This window comes from Ascaphus truei, chromosome 1 (assembly GCF_040206685.1).
Source record: "Ascaphus truei isolate aAscTru1 chromosome 1, aAscTru1.hap1, whole genome shotgun sequence".
Classification (NCBI taxonomy): Eukaryota; Metazoa; Chordata; class Amphibia; order Anura; family Ascaphidae; genus Ascaphus; species Ascaphus truei.
The window spans coordinates 420876460-420904253 of NC_134483.1; the positions used below are offsets into that span (position 1 = coordinate 420876460).

The window sequence follows — 27794 nt, forward strand, 5'->3', positions numbered from 1 at the left end:
TGGTAGAGTTTGCAGAACATGAAAACCTCTCCAACATGAGTGCATACTTCATGAAGACATAGAAAATTGACACAGAGGGGACCCGATGGAATGAAGAATGACATTTACTATATCCAAGCTAAAAAGAAACATGTTATTGAAGACCACACAGTCATTTTTGACAGAAGAAGTGATCACTGATTGATTTGTGGTAAATTACAACTTAAGAAAGAAGAAAGGTGATTTAAAAAAGGCAAAAACAATCAACATAAAGAAACTAAAGAATAACAACAGATAATTTAAATTAGAGCTGAAAAAATTATTCAGCTTGCTTAAAATGCATGGGGATAATTTAGCAAACAATTATAAAAAAATATATGAAAATTGTATTTTAAAGCATGCTAAAAACTTGAGGGATTGCTAACAAAAACAGAATAAGAGAATGTCAGATGAGACAAAAGAGTTACTGAAGAAAAAATAAGAAAGGAAGTAATCCCAAAATGCAAGAACAAAAATTGAATACAAAGTTGTGAAAGACAATCCCCAAGTTTTTTTCTGAAGATGGAAGAAAATGTAACTGAAATATGGTATACTATTGAAAATAACAAAAGTTTAAAGAAAACAAAGCAACGACTTTTGATTGGAAAGAAACAAATCATTGCACTCAAACAAGACTTTGAAGCAACAATAAAAGACTGTACACATATCAGAAATACAGTAAGCGTGACGACTTCTACAATAAATTGCATGAGAACACAGAAAATACAGGACATAATCAATCAGATAACGTTCGGGAAGAAAGCACCAATGATGTACCATATGTCCTTTCAGGAGAAATGGGAAAGGCAATACAATTCATGAGGAATGGGAAGGCACCTGGGGAAGATGGTATTAACTGAAATCTTGAAAGAAGAAAGAGAAAATCATTAGAAAACTCTATATATGATGCTCGAACAGAAAAACTCCAGAACAATTTATTTATTTATTTATAAAATGTTTTACCAGGAAGTAATACTGTACATTGAGAGTTACCTCTCGTTTTCAAGTATGTCCTGGGCACAGAGTTATAATGACAAATAATACATGGTTACAAATACATAGTTACAATGAGTGAAATGGGTTATACAGTACATTATATACAAGAAATTGTATGCACAGTTAAAGATAATATATATTATAGGCTATATAACAGTTACAGACCAGATTAAAATGTGAGACAACTTTAGTTTTGAATGAACTTAGACTGGTGGTTGAAGTGAGATTCTCTCGTAGACTGTTCCTGTTGTGGGGTGCACGGTAAGAGAAGGAGGAGCGGCCGGATGCTTTGCTGAATCTTGGGACCATGAACAGTCTTTTGGAGTCAGATCTCAGATGATAAATGCTGTGTGTGGTAGGGGTGAGGAGCTTGTTCAGATACAGTAGGTGGGTAGCTTGCTTAGAAAGTATTTGAAGGCTAGACAGGAGAGATGAACTTTGCGCCTAGACTCAAAGGATGACCAATCTAGTTATTTGAGCATTTCGCAGTGATGCGTGTTGTTATTGCATTGGAGGACAAAGCAGCATATTGAGTTGTAGAAGGTATCACGTTTGCCAAGGTGAGTTTGGGGTGCCGTGCTATATACTATGTCCCCATAATCTATAATTGGCATCAGCATCTGCTGTGTGATGCGCTTTCTTTCCAGCAGACTTAGGGAGTATTTGTTCCTATATAGTACACCTAGTTTGGCATAGGTTTTAGATGTCAGGGTATCAATGTGCAACTCAAATGTTAAATGGGAGTCAAACCATATGCCCAAATATTTGAAACTAGTAACAGGGGTTAGGATCGTATTAGAGTTGTTTCTGATCTGTAGATCCTTCATTGGAAGCTTTAGAAATGTAGCCTTGTTCCCAAATACCATTGTTATAGTCCTGTCGGTGTTTAGAAACAGTTTGTTTTGGGAAATCCAATTTTCAAGTCTCAAAATGTCAGATTGAAGTACAGTACGTGTCCAAGGTCAGAGAGGTTAGGGCAGTGTGCAGATAAGATTGTGTCATCTGCATACATGTGTATTGAAGCTCCCTTACAAGCTGTAGGAAGATCATTAATGAACACTGAGAAGAAAATACATTATGGAAATAGAGAGAGTGCAGAGAAGAGCAACCAAATTAATAAAGGGGATAGACAATCTAACTTATGAGGAGATGCTAGCTAAATTTGATTTATTTACATAAGAAAAGAGGCATCTAAGAGGGGATATGATAACTATATACAAATATATTCGGGGACAATACAAGGAGCTTTCAAAAGAATTCATCCCAAAGGCAGTACAAAGGACTGGGGGCATCCCTTTAGGTTGGAGGAAAGGAGATTTCACCAAAAAGTGGTGAGTAAACATCAGTACCCACCCATATTTTGGTACCCTTTTAAAGTAATCCCATCCCCTCAGGTACACAAACTCAGGTGCGATCACAACCAACAAGAAGAGTTCTTAAGCAGACCACAGAAATGGCTTTATTGAGCCTGTCCCTTTAAACAGCACAGCAAACAAAAATATACAAAAACAACAAACACCTATCCCTTTGTAAGGGCTAACTTACTTCCCTTGTCCCTCTCTAACAAGATTGGGGGATAAGCCCCTTTCCAGCCAACCACCCCAAAGTCTCAGCGGTACCTTACAGCAGGTTGCCCTTCAGGTCAGTGGTGTCCAGGTGTCTTGGTGTGATTGAGGGTTCAGCCTCTGGCAGGTTCCTGGGTCTTCTGCATCCAGTAAAATAGGTCTGTCCCTTGTGTCTTGCTGTCAATATACAGTCCTCCTGTATATTCAAGACCCTCGCCTCATGTCAGCACTGTTGGGTGCTGAGGAAAATCTCTCTTTTGTGTCTCACATGAAGCTTTTACAGAGCTCTCATTAGTCCAGGTGGAGACTGGCTAATTGAGTGGCTGAAATTAACCAGCTCCATGTTGGATTCAGAGCTCTGAGGCAGCTTTATCCAAAGAGGGACAAGTCCATGTTACAGACCCCCTTTCCAATATCATGGTCAAGGAGAATTGTATCTGCAAAGATGAATATATTACTTAGATGTCAATACCTTTTCCAGGTACTCCCAGTTTCAGTACCGATGTTTGTAATTAAAGACCTACAAAAGTCACTCTAACGTTTTATATGAAATGGTAGGAAATCCTGAATCAAACATTCAAACATGTTAAAACCCTTATCAATGAGAGGCTTAGCACTTTCCGATATAAAGAGCTACTACAGCGCAGTAAGGTTAAGCTTCCTAATCAGATCATTACCTGTGGTCAAAGACCATGGGTCGATATTGAAAGGGATACGTCACTAGCACAGGATATGTACTTTATTATGGGTACAAAAAACAAAAAGAGATCAATCATATAATTTACATTCAGTGATATCTCCCTCATTAGATATTTGGGCTAAAGTGTATAAAACAATACATTCTCCTCAATCCCATCCCACTTACACCATTATTCAGAAACCCAACATTTCTAGCAGAAGAACATCCACGGACATTCCCCAGCTGGACAAATGTAGGTACAGTTATATGCAAATATTTTTTTAGGAGGACAGTGATGAAATGATTTCAAGATTTCCATGAACAGCATCATTTCTCCCACAAACTTTTTTTTATCAAAACATAAAGCATTTTGTTTTCTCACTAAATACAGAAAAACAAATGAGTAGACCAGCATCAGTATTTGAATCACTTTATTTAGACGCCAAGAATAATAATGGTGATAGTCTTTCTGTTTTATAGCCAACTAATAGAGGAAGATGGCTCAGGAACAACCAGTGCAGGTGGGGCATGGGAGGATTACGCAGGAGAGATCAAGGGGAGAAGATTAGGAGAATAGATTGGTAAGAACAGTAAAATCCTTTATTAATTCACCAGGATGAGATCTGAATTTAAAAATCCTTCATTTGATAGCGTCTCACTCCATTTTGCCTCAGCGAAACGGGCCATGACCAAATGTCCTAGACCATGGATGTAAAACTTGGACCCTCATCAGGGACAAAAACACTGTGACAAGTGTACATTTCTAAAATACAGTGCTAAATAACATTTCTAAAATATTCTGCTAAATAACATATTGAAAACGGAAGATTGTAGATTTTGACTAGTAAACACCACAAAAGATCAAAATAAGCTATTGATACACAATTGTATAACTTGTAGTTACATACAAAAATGATGTACAGATGTTGCAGACGTGATTGCACCTGATGGCAATTGGGGTGAATGTAAGCTTACCGCTGGCGCGTATTGCCTGTCCTACTGCAATGCGGTAGTTGAGTAATAAACATGTGCAACAAGGGTATCTCATGGATTGGTCATGGGGCATTTGATTGCTTTTCAATACAACTTCTAGGTATCTTTCCACAGTGGATTTTTGAAGTGAAACTTCTATGCTGGCTTCTTCTGATGGTGAAGGGGTTAACCAGGCTTATAATAATGGTCAAGCCCACTTGGTTAACCCTGACCCGGGTGTTAGGGTCTTAGAGTGTCAGCTCTGGGACCCAGATGTCAAAAATGTATTACTGCAACTGTATACTGATTTTGCGACTGTGACAGGGTAAATAAAAGCCACCAGTTATATGCCTGGAAAACCTATGTCTAGTCTGCAGTGCAGCACTGACTAGGTTAAACTTCAGCTGGGAACCTCAGGACAATTAGTTGGATCCCAGCTGCCTAATCAAGGTGTGTTAAAACCCAGGTTGTAGACACATGGAGCTTGCTGTTGATGAGAGAGGAGTAAGCTGCTAAAGTGATTCCTGAAAACAAGGTCTGAGTAGCAAAGTAGTGAAACTGTGAACTGTCTGTCCCCTGCATAGAAAAAGGGTAGCTGCATATATATAAACTGTCTGCTAAAGAGAAACTGTTTTGTTCGGTTTGCTGAAGGAAAAGCCATTTTCGTTTGTTGCTGAAAAAGAGCTATTTTTGTTTTGTGTGCTGTATATTTTTCAAGGCAAAATAAAACAGCCTTGTCAAGAAACCCACGTGTGTAGTTGCATGTAGCCTGCAACATATGATGTCATTAGTGGGATTTGATTTTTTTCAAAAGGCTCCTGCAGTTAAAGGGCCACACACATACACACAAGAATGGAAGAAATGTTGAAAGCGTTTCTGTGCGAGCAGGCCCGGCTGCAAGCGGAGAGAGATGAAAGACTACAGACAGCACAGGATGAGTGGATTGCCAAGCTGCTGACCCAATTCCAAGGGTCTGCCAGTGCAGAACTGGCCAGCAGACCCCCGATACTCCTGAGGAAAATGGCTCCGAATGAGGATCCAGAGGCTTTTTTACTAATATTTGAAAGAGTCGCCGAAGCTCAGGGCTGGGCTGCAGATCACTGGGCAACTGCTTTGGCCCCGCTCCTCATAGGTGAAGCCCAGGCCTCATATCAGGGCCTCCCTACAGATCAAGCAATGGACTACCGCCAAGTAAAAGCCGGCATACTGGATCGCTTAGGTCTGACCCCAGAGACCTACCGGCAGCAGTTCCGGAACATGAAGTACACCGCTAAGATGAGACCCCGGGTCCTCGCACAGCGATTATTGGACTTGTGTATGCGCTGGATACAACCCGAGGAGTGCACTAAGGAGACAATTCTTGAGCAGGTGGTTTTGGAACAATTTCTACAAGTAATACCCCCTCCCGCACGCTCGTGGGTAAAACACCACGCTGCTGAAACCCTAGCTTTGGCGGTCCGACTCGTGGAGAACTTCCTTGGGGCTGAGCAGCAGGAGAGTGTCCTGGACCCGACTCCACCGGCACTTGCGGACGCCCAAAGAGGGAGGTCGGATCAATGGGGAACCTAAGGCCCGTCACGGAACCACCAAGTCCAAAGGAAGGAGCAGTCGTTCCAGCAAGGACAGAGTCCAAATGCTGGTCCCCGCAGAGACCCTCATCTCTTTCCGGATGTCGGCTCGTCACAAAGTGAGAGGGACTTCCGAGGACGTCGCCCACAGGATCCACCAGATGCCTTGTCTCCAGTAACCGGTCCAGCAGAGCGCTATCCACAGCCCCCTCCTGCGAGGGAACCCTCTCCATGTTCTGCCTACGGAGAACAAGGCCACCGGTATGTGGACTGTCCACTGATGGATTGTTCTTTCAGCAGAACCGTCGCTCGGCTTTTTCTGGGGAAAATTACAATCCCTGGCTACTTCCAGCCCTGATTGGGGGAAAAACCGTCCAGGCCCTTGTAGATTCAGGCTCTGTGAAAACTCTGGTCCTCCAGGAACTGTTACCGCCCAACGTGTGTTCTTTTGACTCCCCATGGAGCATAGAATGTATACACGGCGATGTAAAACCTTATCCGACTGCCAAAATCCGGCTACAGGTAAAAGGTCAGGAGGCTTACCTCGAAGTAGGAGTCGCTTCTTGGCTACCTGCCCCCATTGTGCTCGGTCGGGACTGGCCTTTCTTTGCGGACCTAATGGCCCCAGTCTTTCATGAGGAACCTCCTTCTGGGGCTCAGGAGAACCCTGGCAAACTGTTTCCCTTCTCAGCAGACCTTTTTCCCAGTAGACACCGGGTTCAAAAGACTCGGAAGCAAAGACGCTTGGACAAACAGGACTGGTTGCAGAAATCTGGGTCTCAAGGTGACCATTCTAGTAGTCAGAGGTCATAAGTGATGGCTGGGGATGGCCAAAGGGAGGGGGATATGGGCCGTGGAGATTTACCAGACCTGTACGTCCCGGACGTTCGCCAGAAGCAAAGGGAAGACCCAGTCCTTGCGAGACAGTATGACAAGGTGGTGAAAATTGATGAACATATTTTAGATGCACAGGGGGTGATAGTATTCCCCCATTTTGAGCTATCAAAGGATATCCTATATAGGGTGAATAGGCAGACACACACAGGGGAGGTCACCAGACAGATATTGGTTCCTAAGGCGTTTGTTAAATCTGTGTTCACTCTAGCCCAAACTGTCCTTTGGAGTGGTCACCTGGGCAGGGATAAAACATTGGACCATATTTCATCCCAATTCTATTGACCAGGGATGCATAGTGATATTGCTAAGCTATGTGCAGCATGTCCGGAGTGCCTGCTAACTAGTCCAAAAGGACAAAAACCAGCCCCTTTGATTCCTCTACCCTTGGTGTCAGTTCCCTTTGAGAGGATTGGGATAGACTTGGTAGGACCTCTAGAACCTTCTGTGAAAGGACACAGGTTTATCCTTGTAATAGTGGACTATGCAACAAGGTATCCTGAGGCGTTCCCCCTGAGAACAGCAACGGCGAAGCAAGTAGCCAACAAGTTGTTGGAACTGTTCTCACGGGTTGGACTTCCCCAGGTTATGTTGACAGACCAAGGTACAAATTTCATGGCTAAACTGATGCAGGATGACTTAAAGTTACTAGAGGTCAAGTCTGTTCGGACATCAGTCTACCATCCACAGACTGACGGATTGGTGGAAAGATTTAACCGAACTCTAAAAGGGATGCTGAGGAAATTTGTAGACTCAGAAAAGAGAGCCTGGGATGAACTTCTCCCTTTTCTGCTGTTTGCAGTGCGGGAAGTTCCCCAGGCCTCCACGGGATTCTCTCCATTTGAATTGCTCTATGGCCGCCAACCGCGGGGTATCCTAGACCTCCTAAAGGAGTCCTGGGAGGAACAGCAGTCCCCTTCTAAGAATAGGGCTGACATTGCTCCGGCTGCCAGTGAGCCCCCACTAAGCTGCTGTAAGGTCACAGGTTGCAGAGCCTCAGGAGCGCCGTGTTTGGAGGGAACTGAAGCCCGCCCTCAACCCAGCCACCGTCCGACACTGCACAACGACGTCACGACGTCACGACGTCGCGACGTCGCGAGTCACCTGACACGGAAGTGCAGGCTCCGTCATTCGAGAGGAGGAGGAGGGTTAGGACTCAAACACCCCGACCATCAGACTATCTACGTGCCTCTGTTCCTGCGGTCTGTTACAGTACCGAAGTGCTTTAAAACAACTGCATTGTTGTAAGTGTTTTTAACCGTTTATTCTTGTGGATAAATCAGACTATACTACTCTATGGGCCTTGCACTTTTTTTCTTTTTTGTTTCCCTTCTAAGAATACCCTGCAATATGTACTAGACCTTAGGAAGCGCCTAGATGTGGTCGGCCATTTTGCCAGGGAGAATCTTAGATCAGCCCAGGACAGTCAGGAGAGACATTACAATCAGAATGCTCGCATGAGAGTGTTTCACCCAGGAGACCAGGTGATGTTATTGTTACCCAGTTGTGAGAGTAAACTCCTGGCCAAATGGCAGGGCCCATTTGAAGTACTCCGCCGTACGGGTGATGTGGATTACGAGATCGCTCAACCAGGGTCCAGGAAGGGTAAACAAATTTACCATGTGAACTTGCTGAAACCCTGGAAGATGCAGCGGTCTCTATTCATCCACCCGGTGGAGGAGGAAACGGACTTGGGTCCTCAGCCTCCCTGGGATAACATCGTGAGTGACGATAAAATCCCAATGGGTAAACAGTTGTCCTCTGAACAAAAAGGGGACTTGTTAGCAATAATTACACAATTCCAGGATGTTTTTTCTGACTTACCAGGACAAACTAAATTAATTTCCCATGCAATCGAGACAGCACCTGGGGTAAAAGTACGTTCCCGTCCTTATAGGTTGCCTGAAAGTCGTAGGGCTCTGGTAGAGAAGGAGGTACAAGAAATGTTACACTTAGGAGTGATTGAGGAATCATGCAGTGAGTGGTGTAGTCCACTAGTTATGGTCCCTAAACCCGATGGGAAGGTAAGATTTTGTGTGGACCTCCGAAAGGTCAATGTGGTATCCAAGTTTGACGCATATCCGATGCCAAGGGTGGACGAATTAATTGACGCCCTTGGTAACGCGGAATATATATCCACGTTGGACTTGACAAAAGGATACTGGCAAATACCCTTAGAGGAAAAGTCCAAATGCAAAACAGCCTTTGCAACTCCCATGGGTTTATACCAGTTTGTGACAATGCCATTTGGACTGCATGGAACCCCAGCCACATTTCAGAGACTCATGGATAAGGTACTGAGGCCCCATAGGACTTATGCCGCAGCCTACCTAGATGACATTGTCATTTATAGTAAACACTGGCGGGCCCATCTAAATAGGCTGAAAGCGGTCCTCAAATCTCTAAGAGAGGCAGGGCTCACAGCCAACCCTAAGAAATGTGCCTTGGGTAAAGCGGAAACCAAATATTTAGGGTTTGCAGTGGGAGGTGGAAAAGTAAGGCCACTAGCCGACAAGGTAGCTGCCCTGAAAGAAGTTCCGACCCCCCAAACAAAAATGCAGGTACGCTCTCTGCTGGGTTTAGCAGGGTTCTACCGGCGGTTCATCCCCAACTATTCGGAAGTGGCAGCCCCTTTAACGGACCTCACAAAAAAGTGTGCCCCTACACAAGTGGTGTGGTCAAGGGATTGTCAGTGAGCCTTTGAGGACATAAAAAGGTGTCTATCAGAGGGCCCCATCCTTAGAAGCCCAGACTTCAACAGCCCTTTTATAGTGCAAACAGATGCATCAGAGATGGGGCTAGGGGCAGTGTTGTCACAACAGTTTGAGGGAGTTGAACATCCTATCCTTTTCCTGAGTAGGAAATTGTTCCCAAGGGAAAAAAAATACACAGTGATTGAGAAAGAGTGCCTCGCAGTAAAGTGGGCAATCGAGGCTTTGAGGCATTACCTGGCAGGAGTCCATTTTACTTTGGTGACGGATCATGCTCCACTGAAATTGTTAAATAGCATGAAGGATTCCAATGCTAGATTAACTAGGTGGTATATGGCCCTCCAACCCTTCTCATTTGAGATTCAGCATAGGCCGGGAAAAGAGAACGCAAATGCTGACTTCTTTTCTAGAGAAGGGGTGGAGGGTCGGGCTTCAGCCGTGCGTAGCCCCAGCCACACACTAAAGGGGAGGAATGTGACAGGGTAAATAAAAGCCACCAGTTATATGCCTGGAAAACCTATGTCTAGTCTGCAGTGCAGCACTGACTAGGTTAAACTTCAGCTGGGAACCTCAGGACAATTAGTTGGATCCTAGCTGCCTAATCAAGGTGTGTCAAAACCCAGGTTGTAGACACATGGAGCTTGCTGTTGATGAGAGAGGAGTAAGCTGCTAAAGTGATTCCTGAAAACAAGGTCTGAGTAGCAAAGTAGTGAAACTGTGAACTGTCTGTCCCCTGCATAGAAAAAGGGTAGCTGCATATATATAACCTGTCTGCTAAAGAGAAACTGTTTTGTTCGGTTTGCTGAAGGAAAAGCCATTTTCGTTTGTTGCTGAAAAAGAGCTATTTTTGTTTTGTGTGCTGTATATTTTTCAAGGCAAAATAAAACAGCCTTGTCAAGAAACCCACGTGTGTAGTTGCATGTACCCTGCAACAGCGACATTAAAAAATTATGTGATTTTTGCCTTTACTGGGATGCTGGGATCTGGAGATTTCTAGGCTGTAAGATTCAGGGTGGGTTTGGCGGAGAAAGTCTATGCAGAATGTGTCTATGTAGCGGGGTTCTTGGAGTTATGGGATACCCCAAAAATGTCTTAAAGTTTATAAGTTATTTTCTCATGGGTGCCAGAAATGAGGCAAGTGATTGTAGAGAATATACACTCACTCCATTCCTGACACCAGAATAGGAACCCATAACTTTCAGCATACAGAAAACAGGACACAATATATTTTATTAAACGGGTATAGTTTAATGTGTATAGATATTTATAACCTGTATATGAACTGAGGGCTTTCTAAGTCTAGGATTCCGGAAAACCCAGCTGGCGACCATAGCTTGGTGCTTCTGTGTCTGTCCGGAGGCCGTACTTGAAAGGCTCAGAGATGCCTAGGTGTTAGGACAGGAGGGGCACTGCCCTTATTCTGGAGTACCCATATTCTGGCCTGACACAAGGCAAGCTAACACCATTTGCCAAAATCCAGACTCTGTGGAGCCTGAGCAGAGGGTGGGCTCAGTATGCAAAGAGGTGGATGGGCCAAGTTAACCCATGCCCCCTTGCTACCTGAGAAAAGGTGCTGGCAAATTGGTGATTGGCTGGCAGGAGAATTCCCATGCTCTGATAAGCTGTCCAGGTTAGTGTATGAACGCTTAAGAGTGCCTGCAGCCAATGGGGAGCGCAGATTCAAAGGAGATTCCAAGCGCCACACCAACAGCACAGGGGCGAAGTACAGTAACAGATGTCCAGGACTTTTTGTGAGTAACTACCGGTCATTGAAAAGTGCTCTAAAAAGGTGATCTGAGGAATTTCGTTCCGAAATTGATTTATTTGTTAGCCCCATCCCCAGTAAGTGTGTTAATCTTGAATTGTGTAACTTTGTGTGTCTGTCTTTTATAAGAAATAAATTACCATTTATTTTACCATCTTGTTTTGCTCAATCAAATGATCCCAGTTATAAAAAGGTGTTGTAGAACTGGTCTCCTGTGACACATATACAAAATGAAAATTTCCCTTGGAGTAAATTGCCTTGTTGGAGACTGAATTGCAATCACGGAAGTGACGTCAATGTTGGCAGAAGAGGCTGTTATGGCAGCTAGCGCGCATGTGGAGGCCTCCCACATTCTGCGCGCATGCGCAAGAGCTGTTGCTACCGGCTTGGCACGCCTGAAAGTAGGCGCCGGCTTGATGCGCCTGCGCAGTAGGTGCCAGCCTGGCGCGTCTGTACAGTAGGCGCCGGGCAGGCGCGCCTGTGCAGTAGCTGCCAGTGCCATGGGCACACACCATGGGCACAGCACACACAGACACACACAGAGACACAGACACACATACACACAGAGACAGACACACACAGAGATGCACACACACGCGTGCACACAGACACCCACGCACACACACAGACACCCACACACACACCCACACACAGACACACACAGAGAAAGACAAACACATAGAGACACACACACACACACACACAGACACACACACACAGAGACACACAAACATACACAGAGACACACAAACATACACAGAGACACACACACACACACACACACACACACACACACACACACACACACACACACACACACAGACATACACACAGAGACTGCCACACACACAGAGGCGCACACACACACATATACACAGAGACAGAGACACACACGCACACAAGGAATTCACAACTACTATACATATAGAAGTACCAATAGGTAAAACAGGGTGTGTGTGCTGTGCACGCGCTTTCTAAGTTAAACTTCTTTGCATTTTGACAAGAAAATTGTGTTTTGATTTTTAATTAAAAATATCACAATCACAAATACAATTTCTGCGACAAATTAGTGACAAAACACAAAGAGGTTTCACTTAAAATGCGCGTGCTCGGCACACACACACACTTTTTTTACATTGTATTCACCCATGAATTCTCATAACACCTGGCCACCATTACAAATTATGTTTAAATCAAACCACTTTTGCAACATTTGGAAAAAAAATGTCTGAGTAAATAATTTTTCATGATGAAAGAAGTTGGTTTTGCTCATGCATCATATATGAGGCAACAATTAAATGTAATTACTAATGCATACAACACCGTGCCTCTACACATCTTTGCTGAAAACGGATTGCATTCAATTACATTTGGCAATGAACAGAAACATTCTCTGTCATAAGCATTAACCACGTGTGTACTAATATTGTGCAAACTACTTCTATTGGTTTTTGTTTCCTGTCATTTTGGTTGCACAACACCTACCTCACGTCATCAATGAACTGAAGTTTCTCAAACAGCTTACTGCTACTGCTACTGATGCTGCTATTTGTCAACATCTAGTAAGTGCCTAAAAATTGCGAAATCATTTATAAATGAATTCATTGAAATGATCTGTATCCTGCCAATACCATGTACTGCACTGTCAATTGTAGCTTATTTTATTTAGTGTGAACTCAGTGACCTTCTAGTGTGCTGACTGCAGTGCTGAACATTCTCTCTTTTCTACTAAACAAGCAAAATGGAAAGACAAAGTACTGTTTTACTGTAGTACCGATGGTACTAGCAGACAAAGTGGACACCTGGAGAAAAAAAGGACATAGAGAAAGTTTGCACTGGTTGAAAAGGAATACATGCACAAGGAGAGATACTGGAATACATGATTCTCAGAGAGACACTAAGGCCGCGGGTACAGTGCCCGCAACGGCGATGCGACGGATGATGTCACCCATTGCCGTCGCCACCCGCGAAAGTTGAATTTCACTTTGCGCGACGTCGCTAGCAACCTCCCCATTGATTGGTTCAGAGGCTGTCACATATGGCGACAGTATCAGAAATATCAAATTTGACCGGCTACCACATTTTTGGTCGCAACGTCGCTCCCGTTTTGGCATGTTCACAAGAAACAGAATACATTGTGAGAAAAAAAAAAACGATATTCTCTATTGCAAATTACATAATCTAAACCACTTCTATAAAAAGTGACAAGCCGCCCGATTTGTACTTCTTTAGAGGTGGAGTGACCTGAGGGTGGTGGTAGCTCCTTCCAGAGCCTGATGAAGGATGAGGATTTCCTAACTTAATAGTTTCTCCAGTTGTATATATGTCCGCTTAAACCTCCCTCCAAATTAATTAGGGAGAGATGCCTGTGCTGGAAAAAAAAAAAAAGAACACGCCTGTTGTACCCTGGGAGATATGCTAATGTCTATTCAAAGTATATTTAAATGAGTCACACATCCTAAAATATATCCTTAGGACCAATCAGTCTAAGGGCCCTTGTGATGAAGTTGATACTAGTATCACAGCCAACAGGATTAGCACCCACAACCTCTGCAAGGGAACTCATAATTCCTCACTCGCCTGCTTTGTGGTAGTGAGAAAGAAATGAGAGTTCTTTAGAAGCAATTAAGCCTTTTACATTTTTCAGAGCTACTATAATACAGTTTGCAAAAAAAAATTGAGTTTTGTCATTCCGCACGGATTTGCACAGAATCCATATTTGCTTCTAAAGTGCACTTTAGAAGCAGTGTATCACAATTTAGAGCTACTAGAATAGGCCTCTAAAACTTATTTGAGATGCCAGAGTTGCAGTTTAATGAGAGGTCAGGAAGTAAGCACATCTCAGATCTATTGATATACATACCAACTCAATGCTTAGGTATATTTTGAGTTTGTGCTGCCATGATTACACCACAGTTTCAACACGCAGAATGGCTCTATGAATTGTACAAATAATGGCTTCCTCAAGAGGTTTAGGGAAGACAAGAAAGTTACCAAAAGACTACATGGGCTGTAGAAGAAAACGGAAAACTGCAAAACAAGGCAGGTACATTTTAGTGCAGTAGGGGCTACAATATACAGGGTAACAAAGGGGGCTAGTATATAACGATCTCTCAGGCATTATTAAAAACAAGACATATGGGTAGATAAAAGTTTGTACTGTATACAGAGAAGGCGGACTTTGGAATACAGCAGTGGGACAAACAGGTTATACATTCGCAAGACAAAAATGAGTGTAAACGTGGAGTCATTAAAGATGGGTAGCACTACTGTACGTGGATTTCAATGGCAGGACCGGCTGGGAATATTGTGGGGCTCAGTGCAGGGACATGGGGTGTGAGGCCTCTTACCTTCTCCCTCGCGATCTCTTGCTGGAAGGGTCCCTCATAATGGCACCGTGCCAGCAAAAGGGGTCACATTGCCATGACAATGGGACATTTGAGATGCTTTTTATGCATGTAGCCCTGTTTCCCCCCTCTCTGGAAGATGTTGCTGCTACTGCTGTCTGTGGTGCAGTCATACTTGTGAGAGTCCAGGAGAGCTGAGTGTCCTCGGTGTTGTGGGGTAACAGGACAGGCTTTCGGCGATCTTTAGAGCTCACTCACAGTGTCAGCGCCTCCAGCCATAGTGGGCCCAAGTGTTCCCGGAGACAGTCCCCACAATGGCAGACTATCCAAAAGACTGTAGACTCAGGCAGGAGTATATAAAGGGGATGCTTTATTTGGACATCCACTGTGATTGTCATACAGTGGATGCAGGATAGATTGAGATGGATCCCAGGCCTCTGGATGATGCTTGACGCTCTGATCATATTGAGGCCATATTCTCAGTTCTGATCTCTCTCTCCCTCTCCTCTCTCTCCCCAGGAGGGACTGGCTAGCATGTCTCAACCCCAGCTGGGAAGAAACTGCACACACCTCCTCTCCCAAGCAGGGGTGGAAGAGAACCCTCTTTAGAACCCTAATTTAGTACTTCCTCTCTGAGACACCAGAAGGGGAAGGCACAAGGTCTGCACCATAATTTGCTGTACACAGACCCTGTATCACAACCACTCCTGACACTCAGATTGTCATTATGAGGGTGGTTCAATGCCCCTAGGATAGCCTGCCACAGCCTGTAGCTACTAATGACTTATGTGACAGGGGGCAGAGAGGCAGTCTGGACCAGCCATGGCTACATGCAAAAAATGTCATAATTGTGCATTGTACATTAAATAATTAAAGTTGTTTGCCAAATTTACATGAATACAGTATGAGCATACATATTTTACAAGCGACAGTTACCCCTCCATTACTGTTTGTACTGCTGTAGGAACCTAATAATCTTTCAAATGCAATATAACTGGTTGTATCTACATCTATATATTTATGGAAAAATAAAAGAAGAAAAAAAGCGCCAAATCCTAGTGCATTACTGTGCAAAATCGATATATTTAATTCCCCAAAATCTCAATAAAAATGAACTCACAAACATAGAACAATTAAAAGCATGTTATGAGATATACTCATGCTCCTAGGACCAGGAAACGCTGCTTCGCTGCTGTATTCACTCCGTGACACCACTGGATCAGAATGCTGCCTTCGTTGTTCACCGCCTGCAGGAACTGACGTATCAGGCACTCCGCGATGATCTCTCACCGGATACACACCAACAGATGCTCTTTGGTTCCCACCGGGGACGGTAGATGCCGCGGACCAGCGGATGACGTCACGAAAATCGTGCTGGATACCGGACCGGTAAACATCCCAAGCAGTTCTGTAGCAAGCGTTTGTGAAGGTCCACTGCACACCTTCCCTACGCGTTTCATCAGATTGACTGACTTCTTCAGGCCCATCCCCTGAAGAAGTCAGTCAATCTGATGAAACGCGTAGGGAAGGTGTGCAGTGGACCTTCACAAATGCTTGCTACAGAACTGCTTGGGATCTTTACCGGTCCGGTATCCAGCACGATTTTCGTGACATCATCCGCTGGTCCGCGGCATCTACCGTCCCCGGTGGGAACCAAAGAGCATCTGTTGGTGTGTATCCGGTGAGAGATCATCGCGGAGTGCCTGATACGTCAGTTCCTGCAGGCGGTGAACAACAAAGGCAGCATTCTGATCCAGTGGTGTCACGGAGTGAATACAGCAGCGAAGCAGCGTTTCCTGGTCCTAGGAGCATGAGTATATCTCATAACATGCTTTTAATTGTTCTATGTTTGTGAGTTCATTTTTATTGAGATTTTTGGGAATTAAATATATCGATTTTGCACAGTAATGCACTAGGATTTGGCGCTTTTTTTCTTCTTTTATTTTTCTATGCAGGTGGAGAGGGAGGTCGTTGTACCCTTTTAAAGAAGCTGCCTGTTTTTCCTGTCAGTGCTACATTTACTCCCCAATTATTGGACACAATTGTTTGGACTCTATAGGACTATCTGCATTGAGCAGAAAAAGGAAAGTTCACAGCACTACATATTCATTTTTATGTTTATTTGCATTTTGTTAGCTGTTTTTTATTAGACATTGAATTACATGCATTTTTGGAATATATTCATTTTTTAAGGTTATATTCTATTTATTTTAATATTTACAATTTATATTCATTTATTATTTAGTACCATCTATTTCTGGCAATTCATACACTAGCGCAGACCTCTATTGTACATATATCTATATATTTATATCTAACAGCTACCCTGTTACTCTCTTTGTACACAGAGGGGTTGAGACATACTGTAGAGGACTGTTGTTCTGGATTATCATTCTCCATTACACCTGTTCATTGCTCACACTGGTGTTCAATTGTACACTGGGCAAAAGTAGCCAGGTATTTGACTGGGCCTGTCTATACACTCACTGTCACTGTGTAAAGTATCAATCATTATTAAGCATTAGTTACATGCAATGCAGTTTGCCTAGTTCAGCGTTTCCTAAACTTTTTTTTCCGTGACCCGGTTATTTTTTAACTTCTTCTTTGTGACCGACTAAAAATGTTATCGCCTATACTGGCCTATAGGTAAAATAAAACAGTTAGATTTCATATATTCTCCCAATCCCCTCTATTCTCTCTCTCCCCCCCCCCATTCTCTCCAAGACCTTCAAAGGCGCACACAGTCACTGACCTACAGACACTCACACAGACAGACCAACACTGACACTGACCACGCACAGACACCCACACAGACACAGCCACTGCTGGCCTGCACACGCACACACACACAGCCACTGATATACACACACACACACAGCCACTGACACACACACACACCGCCATTGATACACACACACACACACACAGAGCCACTGACAGACACCCAGCCACTGACAGACACACAGTCACTGACACACACGCAGCCACTGACACACACGCATCCACTGACACACACGCACACACACTGATACACACACACACAGACACTGATACACACACAGACACTGATACACACACAGCCACTGATACACACACACAGCCACTGATACACACATATCCACTGACACACACGCACACAGCCACTGATACACACACACACAGCCACTGACACACACACGCAGCCACTGACACACACGCAGCCACTGACACACACGCAGCCACTGACACACACGCACACACACTGATACACACACACACACAGAGACACTGATACACACACAACCACTGATACACAAACAGCCACTGACACACACGCAGCCACTGACACACACGCAGCCACACAGAGACACTGCTACACACACACACACACACACACACACACACACACACACACACACACACACACACACACACACACACACACACACACACACACACACACACACACACACACACACACACACACACACACACACTGATGCACACACCCATACACACAGAGGCACTGCTACACACACACACAGACACTGATACACACACACAAACACACAGACACAGATACACACACACAGACACTGATACACACACACTGATACGCACACACACAAACTGATACACACACGCACACACACAGACACTGATACACACACACACTGATACACACACACAGACACTGATACACACACACACACTGATACTGATACACACACACACACACACACACACACACACAGCCACTGATACACACACACTCACTGTCCCCTATAAACACACAGACACACACAGTGAATTACAGGCAGCGACGGATGTGAGTGACTGGAGGGGGGGAGGGGTGGGGGAGAGAGGAAAGGACGGCGATCAAAGCAGACGGCTCCAGCGACTCCCCCTGCCCGCCAGCGACCGCACAGCCACCGTTGCCCGCCCCCGTGCCCATCTCCCGCACCAAGGGGACCGGGGGGAAGGGAGCGCCAGGACACACAGGTACAACACCACCCGCCCCCCCTTACCACCTCCTACCTCCTATCCAAAGCTGCCAACAGAAATTATGGGGCCCGGGACAAATGAAAGGAGCAGGCCCCCCCCCCCCAAACCCATAGCACACCTACCAGGAAAAAATATCTTTTAGCGCACAACTTTTACTTAACTGCTTTCTTATTGAGATATAACAATAAACAGGTTGCATTGTAATGTTTTTATCTGTATTTTCAACAAAAGACATGTGACTGCCTGCCTGGGTGGGTGAGTGGGTGGGTGAATTACAGTAGAATGACAGTTGAGTGAATGACGGTGGGTGGGTGGTTGGGTGAATAATGGTTGGGTGAATGACGGTGGGTGGGAGACAGTGGGTGGGTGGGAGACAGTGAATGGGTTGGTGGGTTGGAGACAGTGACTGGGTGGGACAGTGATTTGGGAGACGGTGACTGGGTGGGTGGGAGACAGTGACTGGGTGGGTGGGTGGCTGGGAGACAGTGACTTTGGGTGGGAGACAATGACTGGGTGGTTGGGTGGGAGACAGTGACACAGACAGTGACAGGGTGGGTGGGTGGGAGACAGTGACAGGGTGGGTGGGAGACAGTGACAGTGTGGGTGGGTAGACAGTGACTTTAGACAGTGACATTGGGTGGGAGACCGTGACATTGGGATACAGTGACATGGAAGACAGTGACTTAGACAGTGACTGGGTTGACAGTGACTTAGACAGTGACTGGGTGGGTGGGTGGCAGACAGTGACTGGGTGGGTGGGAGACAGTGACTTAGAAAGTGACTGGTTGGGTGGGAGACAGTGACTGGTGACAGTGACTGGGTGTGTGACAGTGGATGGGTGACAGTGACTGGGTGTCAATGACTGGGTGGGTGACAGTGACTGGGTGGGTGACAGTGACTGGGTGGGTGACAGTGACTGGGTGGGTGGGTGACAGTGACTGGGTGGGTGACAGTGACTGGGTGGGTGATTTGGTGGGTGGGTGACACTGACAGGGTGGGTGGGTGACAGTGACTGGGTGGGTGGGAAACAGTGACTTAGACAGTGACTGGGTGGGTGGGTGGGAGACAGTGACTGGGTGGGTGGGAGACAGTGACAGACAGTAACTGGGTGCTTGGGTGGGAGACAGTGACTGGGTGGGTGACAGTGGATGGGTGGGTGACAGTGACTGGGTGAGTGACAGTGACTGGGTGGGTGACAGTGACTGGGTGGGTGACAGTGACTGGGTGGGTGGGTGACAGTGACTGGGTGGGTGACAGTGACTGGGTGGGTGACAGTGACTGGGTGGGTGACAGTGACTGGGTGGGTGACAGTGACTGGGTGGGTGGGTGACAGTGACTGGTGACAGTGACTGGGTGGGTGGGTGACAGTGACTGGTGGCAGTGACTAGGTGTGTGACAGTGGATGGGTGACAGTAACTGGGTGTCAATGACTGGGTGGGTGACAGTGACTGGGTGGGTGACAGTGACTGGGTGGGTGTCAGTGACTGGGTGGGTGGGTGACAGTGACTGGGTGGGTGATTTGGTGGGTGGGTGACAGGGTGGGTGGGTGGTTGACAGGGTGGGAGACAGTGACTTAGACAGTGACTGAGTGGGTGGGTGGGAGACAGTGACTGGGTGGGTGGGAGACAGTGACAGACAGTAACTGGGTGCGTGGGTGGGAGACAGTGACTGGGTGGGTGACAGTGGATGGGTGGGTGACAGTGACTGGGTGGGTGACAGTGACTGGGTGGGTGACAGTGACTGGGTGGGTGACAGTGACTGGGTGGGTGGGTGACAGTGACTGGGTGGGTGACAGTGACTGGGTGGGTGGGTGACAGTGACTGGGTGGGTGACAGTGACTGGGTGGGTGGGTGACAGTGACTGGGTGGGTGACAGTGTCTGGGTGGGTGGCTGACAGTGACTGGGTGGGTGATTGGGTGGGTGGGTGACAGTTACAGGGTTGACAGTGACAGGGTGGGTGGGTGGGTGACAGTGACTTAGACAGTGACTGGGTGGGTGGGAGACAGTGACTGGGTGGGTGGGAGACAGTGACTTAGACAGTGACTGGGTGGGTGGGAGACAGTGACTGGGTGGGTCGGAGACAGTGACTGGATGACAGTGACTGGGTGGGTGACAGTGAATGGATGGGTGGGTGACAGTGACTGGGTGGGTGACAGTGACTGGGTGGGTGGGAGACAGTGACTGGGTGGGAGAGAGTGACTAGGTGACAGTGAGTGGGTGACAGTGACAGGGTAGGTGACAGTGACAGGGTGACAGTGACAGGGTGGGTGGGTGGGTGACAGTGACACATGACAGTGACTTAGACAGTGACTGAGTGGATGGGAGAGAGTGACTGGGTGGGTGGGAGACAGTGACTTAGACAGTGACTGGGTGAGTGGGAGACAGTGACTGGGTGGGTGGGAGACAGTGACTGGGTGACAGTGACTGGGTAGGTGACAGTGGATGGGTGGGCGACAGTGACTGGGTGGGTGACAGTGACTGGGTGGGTAAAAGTGACTGGATGGGTGACAGTGACTGGGTGGGTGGGTGACAGTGACTGGGTGGGTGGGTGACAGTGAATGGATGGGTCGGTGACAGTGACTGGGTGAGTGACAGTGACTGGGTGGGTGGGAGACAGTGACTGGGTGGGAGAGAGTGACTAGGTGACAGTGACTGGGTGACAGTGACTGGGTGGGTGATTGGGTGGGTGACAGTGACTGGGTGGGTGACTTACCTTGACGCCAGATGCCAGGGGGGGGGCACGGGAGGTGAGCTCGGGAAGCTGGCCGTGGAGGGAAGCAGGCCGCAGTAGGAGCTAGTACTCCCCCCCCCCGTCCCACATAACGTGCGGGCCGCAGAGGAGCTGGTACTTCCTCCTCCGTCCCACGTTGCGAGCGGGGAAGCGGGGGAGCAGGGGTGGAGCGGGGGAGCAGGGGGGGGAGCGAGGGAGCAGGGGGGGGGCGGCGCCATTTTTTTAAACTTGAGCAGGGTGGGGTGGGGGGGCGACACACCGCGCGCCAGCTTCGCTGCAACCTGGCAATTTTGGTTCCGTGGCCCAGTGCCGGGTCGCGACCCACCATTTGGGAAACGCTGGAATAGTAGACTTCTAGGCCTATTCCAGTATATAGACAACACACCACAGTATTACTCATTACCAACTTGGAAACCAATGTTACAATGGCATATTTCTGTATGACTGTGCCCTATCTATGGTTTTTCCTTTAGGGGTTTCCTGCAAATTTATTTCAGTATTTTATTATTTATTTTCAATAAATAATTTGTTTTAAAAGCTTGTTGAATTTTTATAAATGTTGGAACAGTGGAATTTTTTCACAAATTTCCATTTAAGGGACTAGAGAAGCCCTGGGAGATGAGGTAGGAAATGTTGTCAAATATCAGTAGTTACTGTACCTGCTGCTGGAAAGTAGACTGAAGACCTGAGCCTGTGCTTCATTGCATCAGAGAAACGGAAATATCATTTGTTTTTATATTTCAGTGCCCCAATGAAGCAGCAATGTATCACACAGCAATCTGACATGGTTTATTATTTTCCTTTTTAAAGGTGCTCTGTGCTATGCTGAACTTGGAACATGTATCAAAAAATCTGGAGGGCACTATACATATATTTTGGAGGCTTTTGGTCCATTGCCTGCATTTGTGAGAGTGTGGGTGGAACTATTGGTAATTCGGTGAGTAACCAGGCTTCTTTTTCATTCGGGTTTATCCTGTACTTTTGTAATATCATTGTCACACTTGAATATATACTGTAATTATATGTCTGTCTAATTTATTTTGAAACACCAGAAAGCTTGTAAATATGTTTTCAATTAAATTACATTTCAAAGAAATGCTATAACATGAATACTATAACATGATAAGAGTTTGATATCCATGCATTGTTTTTTAAAGCTTTTGCATTTCACTTATTTATATTACCCCTGCAACTAAAACAGTTTTGAATATTTTTTTTACTTCAACATTAAACTGTAAAAATATCTGCAGTCAGCACCCATCACAAAATATTTAGAAATCTCTAACATAGATGAGTTTATAGACTGCAATTGCTTTTAGACAAGAAGGCATTATTTTTTTTAATCTAAAAGTATATAAAGGTCCAAATTACTGTATCTTCTTTACCACCACATGTATTGCCCAAAATTCACTTGTATGTTTATCCCAGTGCAGTAATAATTGCAGCTATTTCGACATAAACCTCAGGGTGAAGTGGATAAGAGTGTTGTCTGCAACAGTGAGATTTTCAAAACCCACCCTTCTTCACCAGTGTTTATTAAAGAGAAGAAAAACACATGACCTGAAAGAAAATGCATCATCCCACCTGTTTCAACTGCTTTTTCACTTCTGTCACATATAAATGTGTTCTCTATAACAATAAAATGCCTCTGGAATCATTAACAGTTGCTATACTCCGGGGCAACTACTCAGCTTACTCAGCGTACTTCAACATCTTAGCTGAATATTTACTTTCTAAAGGAAACATTTCAGAACTTTTGTCACCTGTTATTGGTCAATTTATCCTAAATTCCAACACTACGAGTTCTTTCTATAGGGTTTTGCCCTGATTATAAACTGAAAAATACAATGTTCTTTACAAAACCTCCCTGACAGAACGCAAGTCAATTGAATATATAAAGAGATCTTAAATTCAATTACTCAATGTAAGGAATCGGGGAACACGTCCTTTGCAACGTGTTCCCTTCTTACCTGTCATCTCTCAAACCTCCGCTCTGCTTAAAGAGCGCGCACAGCTCTTCTAGTGTGCCACGGAGCTAAGCTCCGCCCCTCAGACGTGTGGCGCATCTCTCGCGCGGTGTGCATACGTGACGACATGCACCGCTCCCCAGCTGCGTGGCAAGTTCTCGTGTAGCCTACTTGTCTCCTGCAGCCAATCCTTGCCTCCGTGGAGGCTGCGTCTCCACTCTGCCTCCCTTGCTACTGGTTTCTGTGTGCTACAAATACCCTGCAGTTCCTTTCCTACCTTGCTGAGCATAACTTGTTGTAGCCTTGAGCTCCTGCGTCTGTATTGCCTTGCTCCTTGTTCTGAGTTCTTTTGCAGTTTAACTCTTCGTGTACCAACCCGGCTTGACTTTGGAACCCCTCTGGATATTGACCCCGGCTTACCCTCAACTCTGCGGACCTCTCCAACCCAGACCACGGTTATATGGCCCTCCACGATTCTAACCTCTCCAACCCCAGACCACGGCTATACGGACTACCACGATTCTGACCTCTCCAACCCCAGAAACAATCTTAAACAATTTTAGAGGTGAGGGTGGTGTTGGATTATAATAAGAACTAAGTCTACTCACACAGGCATGTGTGAGTGAAAACCCTCAGTGTTGTCTTTATCTTTATCCACAATTGGATGCTTCTCACCATTGACCATTGACGATAACCATTTGGTTATCATCCCCTCCTGTATCCCCTGTTGTGATATATGCTGTCACTTAGCTGATACTACTTTTGCTCTCTGCTGATCTATCCATTGCAACGAGCTCCCCACGAACCTTAGTGACAATAGGGAAGCAATTTATCGTGTGTACAGATTACATCTAGTGATCACTACGTCTGCTATTGGAGAGAAGCAACTAAATAAAGACACCGTTGAGTGATCGTTACTCACACATGCCGTGTGAGTAAATTATTTTATTTATTCAGACACCTCCCCCAAAATATCCATTAATACCTATTACCCAATCATTATTCATATTGGGCCACTGTGCCTTTTCTCTGTTCCACTGTGACGAGTCTTCTGCAACCACTGAGGACATCAGGTGACAGTGAGAAGCATCCAATTGTGGATAAAGATAAAGACACCACTGAGGGTTTTCGCTCACACATGCCCGTGTGAGTAGACTTAGTTCTTATTATAATCCAACACCACCCTCACGTCTAAAATTGTTTAAGATTGTTTTTGGTACTTAATTCATATTATCTGTTTCCTCATTTGTATGCACTCATCTCCACGACCATTCACATATCAACTAAGGCTCATGGAATAATCCTTCTTGATTGAGCTGCAGCAACATCAGGGCCAGTATCTTTTAATTTATTTCACTTTAATCTATTCATCTTAGACCTTATCCCTAAGAGGGACTGTGTAACATTATATTTCTTACCACAAGGGAGCACCACCGTTACCCCTTTTTGTATTCTCTCCAACCCCAGACCACAGCTACGGACTTGACTATTCTGAACTCTCCATTCCAAGACCTTGGCAAGTATCAACTTACCCACTCTCTCCAACATGACCCGGCTACGTTTGACAATTCGCCTGCCAGGCACGCTTCCGCTGGTGTGTGTGGGTGCGGGGTTTACTACTTCCCCACCTCAGTACCAGGGTCCTGTCTTGCTCGTGGGCAGCACAAGCGTTACACTGAAACTGTAAGTTTCTTGGTTCAGATTTTCTCTCCAATTCCCAATTATATCTGTAATACTTGCCCTTGTACCAGTAATTCATGTGTAACCCCCTACTGGTTACTAAAAGTACACTAGGAGTTAACAATAGATTAGAGATAAGCTTCACCCAGTGGGGACATAGCATACTGTGTCATCAGAGGTACAGTATAATAGAGAATAGGAGTTTGGGAGGGAGTTCCAGCATGGCAGCAGAAGAGCAGTTTCATAGATGAGAGTTAGGGAAAGCATTTCCCAAGTTATAGCTTAGGTCAGGCCCCCTTTTGTTGTCTTCCTGTTAGGGACTACACCACAAAAATTAGGATCCTCTAGTATGGCCACAATATGTAAGAGCATGTTCCAGGAAATGGAATACAGACATGCCTCAGTGTGCAAAGCAGAAGTGCCACAAGGATGTATGGGAATCAACCCTACAAGCAGATCCTCATCCACAGTGTTCAGTAGCCCCTGAGGAAGTGGCAGTTCCAAAGCAGGGTTGGAGAAGTAACGGTAAGGTTACACAGACCAGGATCTCTGGTTCTGAAAGGAACTTCAAGTATATGGATAAGAAGGGAGAACCCTAAAAAACGGATGAATATCACTAAGAATATCACTAAAGTAATAGGAAGATGCACCTCCCATGTGTGTTAAGAGTGGGCACTCAGGGAATATCTGTATAATCATTGATATGATTCAAATATGTGCAATCAAGTCAATCTACGATGTACGGTGACTGCAGTGTCCCCAACATGGGGACTTTAATAAAGATTGATGTTGCACTAGAAAACTCCTGGTGCCCATCTTTTCCATCGCCCAGCAGACCACTCCAGCCCCTGAGACAAGGTAAATAATTGCAGATGCCTTCTACACAATTCCACTGATGTGACCTCTTTAGGGAGCGGGGCAAGGAGGGTTCAGATGATATAACTGTTGACACCCATAAACTGCCTAAAATTGCTTAGTAAATACATAACATCTTTCAAAAGTTTGCATGCATTTGTTTACATTAAGAATAATGAGCAGGAAAAAAATTTGAACACATTATATTAAAAAAATGAGGCGTCAAAGAAAATACAAGTCATCGTGACTGTAAATCTGTCAGGATCCTGATGATCTCATGAATGATGGAAACACCCATTCTAACATAAATTGCATCACCATTATCTGAAGGTGACTCACACAATTGTTAGAACCTTTTCTCATAGGTCATCTATTATAGATGTTTATGGCAGTACAACCATTCTATAGAAGCAATTTAGTACTGCAATAATTGAAGATGCAAAACGAAAATGTTCTGGTTGAATAACACATCTCTTCATATTCCTCTTGCTAATGACTATCTGGTCATAATTGGATACCTGCAGATTATCTGCTTGTGAATGCCAAAAAGGTTCAAATATTCCATCCAAGAGTGTCATTGAACGAAATGTAACCTTCTTGTCTAATACATTTGTCATTAGCTTTGCACATCACTTGCACCATGGTATCTTTGATACTATAGTTATCCACACTACACGCTCATGAATCAGTATTTCACAGTGATTAAACCTATACTGTAATGTATATGTATGATTCTGCTATCAAGCAAAATCATCTTTACTCAGTTGTTTTTTTTAATTTGAGGATTGAACTGTAAAGTAAGATAGCGTGTGTTGCATGATTACTGTATGGTTACATTGTCTAATGTACTTACATGTGGCCTGCCTTAGCATGTAGATTATTTTCCTCTCATGATCACACAATAACTTCTTTTAAATAAAATGTCAGTGTTCTTGTACCTCAGACTTATTTTAACAAAATATTATTTACCATTTTATGTAATTTGATTTTCAGCAAAATTAAGATGAAATATCAAGAAAAAAGTTTTGCATTGAAATCATTCACAAACACATATGAATTAACAATGCAGAACAAGCTACTTGTAGGAGGGACACACTGTTTATTCACAGTGCTGTGTTTTATATACAAATGTAACCAGCTTTACTTCCCCCTGGAAAGCTGTGGTAGACTACCCTCAGCAGCGGGTATTAACGCTGGGGGGCGTCCAATGGCGAAAAATGGACACACTCTAGGTAGCCGCAGCTTGTACTTTCCCCAGAGCCGCAAAGCAAGAAGCAAAATCAACATGCTCCCTTCATTGAATTATTCAATCATTTGTGTTATTGAAATATAAAATACCTGGTAGGATTAGTACTCAAAAATAGCAAAAAAATACACTCACATGTTCCTTTTGATATCAAATAGATTTCTTCTTTAATATACAGACACAAAAAAAGAACAGCGCAAAAAAACCATAGTGTAGTATATTTAAATAGTTTTATAAAAAAATAAAGGTGAGTATTGCACGTACATCAAAAAGAAGGGTTAATAGCAAGACATGTTAGGGACATGTTACCACTCGGCAGGCATAACGGGATACAGGCACCGGGAATTGGACGTCCTCCCTCAAGATGCTGGTATCTGGATGCAGAGTCGTTATGCCTGCCGAGTGGTAACATGTCCCTAACATGTCTTGCTATTAACCCTTCTTTTTGATGTACGTGCAATACTCACCTTTATTTTTTTTAAAAACTATTTAAATATACTACACTATGGTTTTTTTGCGCTGTTCTTTTTTTGTTTCTATCTAGCTTGGTGTTTGAACCATTCCCACTGATCAGCAGCACAAAACATCACCTATCAGGTTGTATTATTAATTTATATATAAGTCACTATTCTCTAGCACAGACCACATTGAGCGCAACATTTTTCTGTTTTCACTTTAATATACAGACAAATCACAAAAATATTTAAAAAATATCAAGGGGGATTAGTCTGCAGACACACACTGTTAACACAGCAAACTGAGCAACATTTCAAGCCCCCTGACCCCTTTGTCTGGCTTTAAGGGTAAGGGGGGGTT

General features: G+C 44.8%; 1 protein-coding gene across 1 annotated transcript in view; it reads left to right on the top strand.

Moving 5' to 3' along the window:
* SLC7A11 (solute carrier family 7 member 11) overlaps positions 1-27794 on the top strand; it is a 271394-nt gene that overhangs the window by 12765 nt on the left and 230835 nt on the right. The window contains exon 2 of the mRNA XM_075615257.1: positions 22041-22167. Within this exon, the coding sequence (XP_075471372.1) occupies positions 22041-22167 (127 nt within the window). The remainder of the gene's footprint in view (positions 1-22040; positions 22168-27794) is intronic.